The 12,213-nt window shown below is 41.0% G+C and overlaps 1 protein-coding gene across 1 annotated transcript in view; it reads left to right on the top strand.

Annotated features, from left to right (window-relative positions):
• The window catches only part of adgrb1a (adhesion G protein-coupled receptor B1a), a gene marked incomplete at its 5' end in the record, with an annotated part of 116,646 nt that overhangs the window by 58,853 nt on the left and 45,580 nt on the right, over positions 1 to 12,213 (top strand). Inside the window, 3 exons of the mRNA XM_084557672.1 lie at positions 785 to 860; positions 8,834 to 8,939; positions 9,060 to 9,103. Of these exons, the coding sequence (XP_084413798.1) occupies positions 785 to 860; positions 8,834 to 8,939; positions 9,060 to 9,103 (226 nt within the window). The remainder of the gene's footprint in view (positions 1 to 784; positions 861 to 8,833; positions 8,940 to 9,059; positions 9,104 to 12,213) is intronic.

Genomic DNA, 12,213 nt, shown 5'->3' with positions numbered 1-12,213 from the left:
TTGACAATTCAACGTTCTGCTGGGAAACTTTTGGACCTGGCATTCATTGGTGTGGATGTTACTTAGACATGTAGCACCCACCTAGACCAGACCAGGCACCCCCACCCCATAGCAATGACACTCCTTGATGGCAGCAGCCATCCCCAGCAGGATGCAGCCTGACACAGGCACGCACACAAAAACGTTGACCTGGCCTTCACATTCACTAGATCCCAAACTGATTAAGTATCTGTGGGATGATCCACAGAGGCCCCTCCCCTCAAAGCCCCCCCCACTAACAACTTTCTGCTGCCAGACACCACAGGACATCCTCAGAAGGTCCATGTCCATTCTCTGATGAGTCCCAACTGTTTTGGAGGCACAAGAGAGACCTACACAATATTCAGAAGGTGGTCATAATGTTATGCCTGATCAGTGTATAACGCTGTGAAAGAGAATTTCCTTTTAGCTTTTCATATCTGTCCGTGTAAATGTCAGCATGTGCCAGAGTTATGTGGTGAAAGTGCACTGTCTGTCCGTGTGTGTGTGACTGTACAGCAGTGTAAGAGGCAACGTTTATAGCTGAGTAGTCATGTAGGCCACCTCCAATGTAAAGAGCTCTCGGGGGCTGGAGGAGTGGAAGCCGCATGGCTGACCTGCATTCTCCTCAATGGAAGGAAGGCCACTGTACTGACAGAGAATGAAACAGTCAGTCTCTGTGAACACACCTCTCGACACGGCTGCCTTATTTGACTTTGACCTTCCTGCTCAGTGTGTCCGTACCTCTGCTTCCTCCCCATCACAGATTCCGAAGACTCCTCGACGTTCGTAACCGGCATCGTTTTGTACAGGAACCTGGGCAGCATTCTGACTCTGCAGAGGTAAGACCGCTGAAGGCTTCGTGGCTGCATCTGACAGATTAGAACAGGGGTGGCAAACTTTGTTTTTTCACTGAGGCCCACATAGGGACAAGTATACCAAGGGCTGGGCCACTCAGGTGAGGTATTTATTGGCAAATAAATACATGTGAGTGATGGCCATTGTGGTAGTAGTTTCAGATTGCTTCTTAGTCAGGATGATGGGTTGGGGAAGGGTGGAAATGGTATATTTCAAGCTTGTTATTCAAGTAAGTAATTGGACTTATTAACACCTGAATATTGTGGATTATATATTTTTAACTCATTGTTGAACTCCAGTGGGACTGAAGGTGGTTGGCAGGGCAGGAGGAAGTTTGGTGGTTGAGATGTGAAGGACATCACAGAGGTAGCTGTTGGTCATTTTCCTGTGTTTTGTTGGCATGGATAAAAAATTATAGTATAGCTTCAGACTAGCTGCCATTAGCTTAACTTTCTGCTCTCGTTCTGCACCAGTGTAGGTCTGACGTTTGGTTTCACGGTGTTGTCGTATATTAAACTCTTTCTTCACAGCATCAGTTTCGTTTCATATCAAACAGACACACTTCCCCTCGTTTCCCGTGTCTGAAATGTTCTGCATTCACTTACAATCTTGCATTTCGTTGGTTCTGCCATTTTTGGTCACCTGTAGCAAAAGTCTTCTTCGATTAATCTTGTTTTGTGGAGAAGCTGCAGCGCTAAAGATGCTAGCGCCGCCTTCTGTTAAAACTAAATAGTACGCTACAGCCAAGCGCAAGTTCTATTTGTGGGTTATATTTCTTTATATGTTTAGAATTTACTGCAGGCCAATTAAAAATGGACTCCGGGCCGTAGTTGGCACGCAGGCCGTAGTTTGGACACCCATGGATTAGAAGCTTCGTTGTCTGCTAAAGCAGGGTTTCTTCTTGAAACTCCACCAACATCAGAATGTCAAAGTGAGTCGTAAAATGTTTGGACACAAGCACCAAGGTTGGTTGGTATTGTAAAGCGAATGTTTTATGTGTCCCACCAGATCTGGCTTTAGGTCTAGGATACTTAGTTTGTAATTAATTTATATGCATGGAGCTCTTAAAAGAACAGGGATATTGCATGCACCTTGTCAGGTGTTAGGCTTGTGTGTCTCTGTGTGAGATGCAGTCAACTTTACAGGTGTGCAGGTTTGGTCAAAATGAAGTTTGGAGATGGGTGTGGTTGGAGTGTCCTCTGGCGATTCCTCATGGGAGGGAACATTAACATGGTGATGGCCGTTATGGCTGGTGTGATCTCAAATGTATAGTTATGGTTAGGTCCCGAAAGCGGAGTAATTTGTAGAGAGATTATATATAACCGAATGTGTTTCATCCATTACTCTTATAGATCTAGGGAGGGTGAAGTTGGTCGGTTGATCAGTCAGTCTTAAATATCTCAACAAGCTATTTTATGGTTTACAATGGACTTATACACATTCATGCCATCCCAGTGATGAGTGGGTTGACACTGATTTGGCATTCCCCTGCCTTTTCCCTCCATCACTTGGAGGCTTTGTGGATGGGTATACTAAACATTTCCAAGTCTCTTTCAGTTTGTCAGCTTGAGTGAATAACTTCCAAAGTCTTTTTAGCCCAAAGTTGCCTCCTTCTCCCCTAATCTGAAACCTCATAATAGCTTCAGATACATTTTGGATGACATTTCTGTCCCAGAGGGAGGTACGTATGTGAATTTTTTCACATATCTCATCAGTGGGATTTATGCTCACTTTTATACTTTTTGTTGTATGGCCTGATAGCACCCTCATACTTTTTGGATAGGATAAGGTGTGCCTGCGTTGACCATTCTCTGTACCTCATACCTTTTTGAAGCCGCTGACATTCTCTCTGCGTCATGCTGTGATTTGCCGGCTGTGTGGAGATGAGAAAGGAGCCCGCTCATCTTTTATTTTCTTCACTTTTTATGCGGCTGTTTGTGGAACATTTCATTAAGTATAACCCAGTGCAACGCTATGCGTAGAGAATGGAAAAGAAAAGGGAAGGACTGGGCCCAAAATATGCCCCGTCATCTCTCCTTTTAAACGTTATCACCTCTCCAGTGTCCTTGTGAGGACAGGTTTTTAATTCCGCCTTCCAGTGTTTCTGTTTGGAACGGCACTTTATGTCTAACAGGGTCTAACAATACGTCTTAAGAAGAAGCTCCAATGTGCAGTAAACTGGTCCTTACACTGAGAGTGCATTAGGAGGGGATCTTTTAATGGCCAGAATGAAATGGAGGAATTGGGAGCAAGTAAAACCTGTTTAAGTACCTACCCTATGTCCATTAGACCTCAGAAAAATAGTGTTGCATCCTCTTACACCCATCAGCCACAACATTAAAACCACTGATGGGAGAACGTTGACCATCTTATGACAATTCAAAGTTCTGCTGGGAAACTTTTGGACCTGGCATTTATTGGTGTGGATGTTACTTAGACATGTAGCACCCACCTAGAGCAGACCAGGCACTGTAACACCGCATTATGTAATAACACCACATTATGTAATAATGTAATAAATTTGCACACCATTATGTAATAATTGCCGCATTTTGTAATAATCTGCCGCATTATGTAATAAACTTCTTGAACGCAATATGTAATACATTTTGCTGCATTATGTAATAAGTTATTACATATTGCGGTTGTTACTACATAATGCGGGTGTTGCCATTTTTTTTTTAGCAAAATGTAACAATTGGTGTATTATGTAAAAACCAACCGAAATTGACATTTTCATTGATTAAAAACAGCATGATAATGTGTATTTTACTCAAAAATGAAAATTAAGAGGACAGTATGTCAACTATTGCTCAGCTTACATTGTAACAATCCACCTTTTAACTTTGGTTGTGCTCATTTAAATGCACAAGGGGTTCTTTTCAATTAATATTTGCAGTCAGATTAGTCATGAGATCAAGTTTGGAGGTAAGTGCTTCTGATAGTTAACCAATTTATAAAATTGTCAACTAAATCTCTGTCTATGCTCAAGCAGCAGTAAAGAAAAGACATACAGCACCAAATAATTAAACATGGGCTGTGCACAGCAGCACCATGTAGTCTCGCCTATTCAATAAATGTCATGTTCCATGTAACCTTAACATTCCTTCATAATGCATATTTCCACCTACAGTAATAGTACCTGCATTAATGTAGCACTGGCAGTGTCACAAAATGGTACTAAGTATTATTCTGACACAAAAATGTAGGATAGCCTATATTATGCAAACCCAGAGTAAGAGACAAAAAATAGTTGCAGAACAAATGACTGATGTCGAACAGTTCATTATTTCAAATGATTTATTCTCTAAATGCCCAATAATGCCTTGTTTAGACAAAGAACAGATACCATCCTGTAGAGGTACAGACATCATGGATGAACAATGTGTAATGAACAGCAAATATTATGGCAATCTTTGATAATAGGCCTAATATCTCAATCAACTAAATGAAAAACAATCCAGCCACAGCATACAGCCTAACACGTCACACACACAATGGAACTGTAGTGGATAATAAAGTGGAAACGTAAAATTGAACAGTGTTCTAGAACTATTACACAGCCTCACTAAAGCATTTTTTTGAGCTCTTGTCCGTTCAGCTACAGGTACATTGAACTCTCCCCTTAGCTTACTAACAATGACCTTGTAGACATCCTCACTCATAGTCTGCTGCTGCCCGTACCCATCAGATGAGACCCAAAGGGTGCAGGTCAGCAGAGTGGTAAATAGAAGATCTGTGGGGGGAGGAAGTCATAATTAAATAGGGAATGTTCTACTGAATATTCAGTATATTCCATGGTAATGCTAATTCTTAATAAACTCTAATATGGCATTACCAATGTGGGAATGTGCCCTATTAACTTATGATTTCTGTTTTGTTAATAATAATAATAATAATAATGCATAGAATGCAGCTCAAAGTGCTTTACATTTGGAACATTTAACACAATAATAGAAGAAAATAACAATAGTAGACGAACATAAAAATAACAATAATAATATTATTATTATTATTATTATTATTATTAATAATAATAACGATAATATATTTTGAGGCTAACACAGCAAGTTAGCCTTAGTATGTTCTTAGCATTTGTTGCGATTATATGGATTTATATACAGCTAACAAAACCAGCCATTTTGAGCAAAGTGGAGCACTATGAATGTCTATAGTAATACTGATGCTTTAGTCTAGGCTACTAGTCTGTTAGCCTACTGCTAATTCTTTAAAATGCTCAAATATTCAAAAAGGTAGCGTAGCATCCTGTCAACTTACGCATAAATGACTCAATAAACTCAATAAACATGGACCTTTTAAAAATATTTTTGCATTATTCCTATCAATAGATTCAAATGTGTGAGAGAGAAGGAAACAGAGACTGTCAGATATTATATTATATTAGTTAGCTGGTGTTGACATAGCCAAACATAAGCTAAGCTAACACATACAGTACTAGCATAAAAGGTTTTCTTTTCAAGTTCATTGAGGACACAGTATCTCAGTCTAAATCCTGCTTAGTTTGTAGTACAATAAATAAATAAAAAAATCATAGATAATAACTTACGTTTAAACATTGCCTTTCCACTAGCAGGCCTAGCCTAGCCAGAATAGACACCATGAGTCCCAATCAGTACCTTGCACGAGGAGCAATGTCAAGTAGTGGCTTAGGCTAAGTGCCTGAACAGCATAAATCAAACAGAATTCTGATAGGCAGTTCCCTCCATATACTGCTAGTTTGGCTATATGTGTGTGAAATGTGAGTCATGGCCTGTTTTACTGTAGGTAAAGAACAGTGTTAAAATTCACTTTATTATTCTGCAGTTCCATTGTGTGATCAGTGTGTTAGGCTGTATGTTGCAGCTGAATAGTTTTTCATTTAGTTGATTAAATACTTAATTGCCTCGTTATATTAATACTTATTTGTAAGCATTAATTTTGAGTAAAATACACATTGTTTTGCTATTTTAATGTCAATTTTGCTTGGTTATTACATAATGCACCAATTGTTACATTTTGCAAAAAAAAAAAACACAACACCCGCATTATGCAGTAACAACCGCAATATGTAATAACGTATTACATAATGCGGCAAAATGTATTACTTATTGCGTTCAAGAAGTTTATTACATAATGTGACAAATCATTACAAAATGCGGCAGTTATTACATAATGGCGTGCAAATTTATTACATTGTCACATAATGCGGTGTTATTACATAATGCGGTGCTACAGGCACCCCCACCCCATAGCAATGACACTCCTTGATGACAGCAGCCATCCCCAGCAGGATGCAGCCAAAAAACGCTTTAGGAACAACTCAAAAAAAAAAAGGCCCCCCACTAACAACATCTTGTTGCCAGACACCACAGGACACCCTCAGAAGGCCCATGTCCATTCTCCGATGAGTCACGACTGTTTTGGAGACCTACACAATATTAGGAAGGTGGTCCAACAAAGGTTCAAAAAAGGCAACTGGACTTGTAGAGTTTTTCTCAAAAAACTCTACAAGTCCAGTTGCCTTTTTTGAACCTCTGTTGGATATACCATGACCTGGATGACTGAGAACCTTCACAGACATAGGAAGGTGGTCACAATGGTATGCCTGATCAGCTTAGTGTACTTGACAAGAACCAAAGTCCCTTTCCAGGTCACAATCTCAGAAGGATTGCAGTTACCATTGTATGATCTGACAAGCCATAAACCTCCTCCACTGCACGCCAATGGATCAAAATACTACACACAACCAGAGACATGCTGACATACAGTACACTGTAGCCACTGAAGTAGTCAAACCGTGTTTCTGGATGCGCTACAAAGTGGGTGTTGTGGATTATCACGGTACAGTCAGGCCATTTTACATCAGCTGCTGGAATGAATATTCCCAGCTAAATGAAAACAAGGATTTAATGCAGAAGCAGTAGTAAACCAACAGTGGGTGTCCTCGTGTTCGTCTTTCATCTCCTACAGTAGAAGGATTTTCTTGGAAGAAGTTGCCGTTGCTGCTAGCACGATGATTAACATATATTTTAACACAGCATAGCTCTGTGTAATTATATGTAAGAGCCTGTTATCTATGGCTGTGGTTACAGTGGTTCCATTATGATAATGTGGCGAACGCACATAATGAACTGGTGACACATGAAAACAGGGAAATGAAGCAGACCCTCGCTTTCTCCAGTCTAATCGACCCACATGAATACGTGGATCGCTGCCGTTCTGCTGAATTCCTTTAGCTCCTCTTCGCTCTTTGTGTTTTTCCCTTTCATCCTCGTGTCTTCTCCTTGTCTGCATTTGACGCTCCTCTCGTGGAAAATGAGACGAGTTCGAGGCAGGAGACTAGGTGACACAAAGGTTTAAGTTGACTGATTGTGTTTTGGATTGGCGAGAGGACAACTGCGCATAGAAGATACAGTGATGATGGGAGTAACCAGGGAGCGGAGCATGGGCCGCTGAGCATGCTCGGCCGACTGGAAGCTTTCAGTGTCACTACCTCCAGTGGCAATTCACTTTTTCCCACCCGATAGGCTCATTCCACATGATTGATAGCACCTATAAAAAAAGATGAAATTACAATGCATACTAAGCAGGCAGCAAGAGTGCAAAATAAAATGCCCCAAAATATTATAAAATAAGCCGCTTCGGGTGCTGTGACGGCCTTATGTTTTAGGATTGTATGTTTGCTCTGGAAAAGATTCCGGCAAGTTCCTCGGGGAGAGCCGAGCCGCTAATCTGTTACGAATTACACAGTTAATTAAGCAGTCATGGTTCATGTAGCTCAGGCCTGACTTCTAAGAGCACTGGACACGAGCTGTCAGCATTTAAAGGGTTTATCATTTGGTGACAGCTGCATGACCTTTACTAAACGACGAGCAATGTCAGCGAAGCCTTCTGCAACGTGTTGCCTTTTTGTATTGCCTTGTGTCATCTATGGATGTCGTCGCTGGCAGTCACATTGTTCCCTGGAGCTATTATTGCAAATTATTTTGCAATACTAATTGTGACAAGGGCAAGTTTGTCAGTTGATTCGGCTCAGCTCAATCCCTTCATTTATTCATTCATTTTCTGTAACCGATTGTCCTCTGATGGAGGGTCGGGGGGAGGGCTGGAGCCTATCCCAGCTGTCAGTGGGCAAGAGGCGGGGTACACTCTGGACAGGTCGCCAGTCTATCACAGGGCTAACACAGAAACCTACGGCCAATTTAGAACAAACCAATGAACCTCTTTGGACGGTTGGAGGAAGCCGGAGTACCGGAAAGGCCACTAATCGACCGACTGGATTCAAACACAAAGCCTTCGACAAGAACCCTAACCCTAACCCTTTTAGCAAAACCCAACTTATATTGGGGGGGCCCATCCGCTTGAAAGAAAGCCATGTAGAGACAGAAAAAGAGAGTGTTGGGAAAACAGAGGAGATTTGGTGATGCATGCAATGGAAAGAATGGGTGGATTCAACTAGCATTCACTGTAGAAAAGTAAAAGTTGGTGTTACTGAGGAGGGTAGTGGATTTGTTTTTATTATTGTTATTATTTTAACTCTAGAAAGCTCAAGTCCGCACTTTTTGAGCACTCTGGTTCATTCGTTCCACTGCTGTGATCCAGAATAGATATCTGAGCAGCTATTGGATGGAGGTGACGGTTAACAGATGTGTTATGGTCCCAGCTGATCGAACCCTAATGTATCTGGTAATCGCTGAAATGTCTCGACCACCCCAAGATAGATTACCAGTAAATGTGGCATAGCAATTCATTGTCCTGATGGCAGATGATTTGGAACAGATGTTTGGAGTTAATAATAACGTTGGTGATCCTTTTGTTGATTTTGGATTCCTCTGCTGCTTCTAGACTTAGACTTAGACAGACTTTATTCATCCATAAGGGAAATTGCTTGGTCACAGTATCATAGGAAGTAGGATTTGTATATGACCTGTGAAAATGTTTTTTTTTTCTTTTTTAGAAACAGCACCGTCCTGAACTCCAAAGTCTTGTCAGTGACCATCAAGCCCAGCCCCGCTTCTTCCCTCACCGCTCCCGTTGTGGTCGAGTTCTCTCATCTTTACAACGTGAGTGACGCGGTTCCCTTTTCACTTTTAAGGCCACGTCCAGATATCAAGCTGCTGACCGACAACACGTACTCTTTCACTGTGATCATACCGGTGTGTTCTCTGTTCTCCGTCCATTAGGGCACCACCAACCAGACGTGTATTTCCTGGGACGAGAGCGACAGGTAAGACCCGCTTGCTTAACTTGTCTGCACCCTGCTGCTCTACCTCCTCCATGTTAGTGGATGGGACTTGGGCCAAACTATAACACTAAAGTACACAACAAATAATATTTTTAAGGATGCTTTCTGTCATTTTTGGTAGTTAAAATAATGTTGATGCATGTTCAATCTGTTGAATAACAGACTCTGGCTCCAAACTCGTATGACGGTGCCCGCCGTATCCCTGGGAAAATGGCGTCTGTTTGGCCAATGCAAGGAAGTGGCGACGCATTGTCCATATTTATATACAGTCTATGGGTAATCTGCACGACTCCTTGTTCTTGTTGTTGCTTAAGAAGGCCCATTGCCCAGTTGAAGAATGAATTCAGGACCAATCTGACGTCTGATTGCAGGAATCTAAAGTTCCTAAAACTTTGGCCCAGCGCTGTTTAGTCAGAAACAAATAGAACTTACATTACTTCAGACATTGACCCCATTTACTCCCATCTTTTGTGAATTGTTTAAATTTCCAAAAGTGCAGTATTAGTTTGATCTGCTTCTCAAATGGTCTGCCAGATCTAAACACCGGCGTACCCACTTGTATTGTAGCACCAGACAGTTCCTCTAAGTCCTCTAAGTGGACATTTTAAGACGCCGTGTTCTCTCTGGAAGTTACCCGGCTGGCTGCGGCGTTTTTAATCTCGACAAAATCAGTGAGCTGCTCTCTAGTGAAAGGTGCTGAGTGCGCCGGACAGCTTGGCAGTTCTCGTCTGGTACAACACTAACCCCAGCGCTATCACCGCTACGACACTGATGCAGCATGTGGAAAATTAAAAGTGTCGCTCACCACTTTCCTCCCCCTCTGCCAGCCAACCCACGCACCCACATCAATGTGTACGACAGAGACCAGTTCAGAGTCTACTGAGGGAGAGAGAAAGGGAGAGAGCAGCGAGAAGAAGAACAGTTCGAGTTTAATGCTTCTTTGAGCAGATTCAAAGCGCTCCTCATTTGTGCCCTCTTCTTAACCACCCTATTTGTTTAAGGCGAAAAAATGTGGGTGCGAACATGTTGAGAGTGCAGCCGCCGAGCGAGGGAGAGGGAGGAGGAGAGGCAAACATTTTGCAGCCTTATTGCGATGCAGGTTTGGACATTTGCATTTAGATGGGTGCGCACACTTGTGTTACAGAAACGGAGAGCAGAACATTCAGCGCAACTCAGCCTAGGGATTAAAAGAAGTTATAGACCTGGAGCTTAGCAGAAAAGTGAGGGACAGAGTTGATTTGGTTCAAATGAAATAAAATAAAATAAAGGATTAGATTTAATATTTAAACAAGGAGCATAAATACGATATTTGCATATTAAAAAGAGAACCCAAAGAGCAGAGAGTTGAGTGCTGGTTCTTTCTGGAGGAATAAAATAAAATAAAATAAAATAAAATAAAATAAAATAAAATAAAATAAAATGATGCATTCATTCATTCATCTTCTGTACCCGCTTATTCCTGTTAAGGGTCGCAGGGGTCTGCTGGAGCCTATCCCAGCTGTCATCGGGCGAGAGGTGGGGTACACCCTGGACAGGTCGCCAGTCTGTCGCAGGAAAAATAAAATTAAATAAAATTATTTGATTTTACTTTATTTTTCAATATTTAATCAAGGAGCATAAATACAATATTTATATATTAAAAAAGAGAACCCAAAGAACAGAGACTTGAGTGCTGGTTCTTTCTGGAGAAATAAAATAAAATAAAATAAAATGATTAGATTTTCGTTTATTTTTCAATATTTAAACAAGGAACATGAATACAATATTTATATATTAAAAAGATAACCCGAACAGCAGAGAGTTGAGTGTGATTCCTGAAGAAATAAAATAAAAAAATTTGATTTAAATTTACTTCTCAATATTTAAACATAAATCATCAATGCATAAATACAATATTTATATATTAAAAAGAGAACTTCTTAAATTAAAGCATTAGATTTTAAAGTTTCCCAGCAGAACATTGAATTGTCACAAGATGGTCAGTGTTATTTACTTCTCCTGTCAGCAGTTTTAATGTTATGGCTGATCGGTGTACATGTGGCGTGTACTGCATGTCACTGAATAATGAGTGAATATTAGACCTTATGTGAATCCTAGATTTTATTTGACACATGATGGTATATATTTGTCTAATATCAGTTGAAAACTGCGTCTCAAGCAGTTTTATCTGTGACAACCGTCGCCTTCTAGATGTCAAGAAAGTTGACAGGCATGGGAGACAACACAGTAGGAGAGACAAGGACAGGAACGAATAAAGGACAAATAATCCAATCTTGTGGTGGTTCTGTGGAGGGTTGGGGGCTGGGGGCTGAGGGAGACATGTCCTATGCAAAATTAAAATCTGTCTTGGACAGCAGCTATGATTAATGAGTTAATATTTGGTTGAGAAATTGAAATCTGAGGAGCCGTCCTTGTCATCTTGATAAGAGCCGTGAAGCTGCCTGGGAACTTCCTCTCTCTCCTGAAATCAATAAGAAGAACACCAGCAACCTCTTTCTGTCAGCGTCACTCACTCTGACATTGTTACTTACTTTTGTTTACAGTACGTCTTATCTGATGTACTATAAATACACAAACGAATGTTCATGGCTTTGGTCTAATGTTGGTGTGAAGAGCATCTGACAGTTTTACACTCTTACAGCAACACACCACATGCTGCACCACATGCTGCATATTGTCCTGTTGGGTAGCTTTATGGTAGGTCATTACTCAGTGTGCAGCGTACTGCCGTGGCCGGAAGTTTGGAGAATGACACAAGGATTGTTTCCCACAAACTTTGCTGCTTCAGGGTTTTTGGGTCTTTTTTTTGTCAGGTGGTGTACTGAAGTGTAGTTACAAGCATTTCTTAAGTGTCAAAGGCTTTTATTGACATTTACATTAAGTTTATGCTAAGAGTCAGTATTTGCGATGTTGATCCCTCTTTTTCAAGACCTCCATCAGTCAACTTCCATCATACGTCCATTCCCTGTTATGAGTGGTGCTTGCAGACAACAGCCCAGTTCTGTCATAAGAGCAAAACTGTCAACCGATCCAGATTTGGGTATGGATATGGAGTTTTAAGTGTCAGTGGGAGTCAGCCTGTCTGATTATCC

This window comes from Chelon labrosus, assembly GCF_963514085.1.
Source record: "Chelon labrosus genome assembly, chromosome: 12".
Classification (NCBI taxonomy): Eukaryota; Metazoa; Chordata; class Actinopteri; order Mugiliformes; family Mugilidae; genus Chelon; species Chelon labrosus.
Note: the sequence above shows the minus strand (reverse complement) of the source record. Positions and strands in the feature narration are given on the sequence as shown.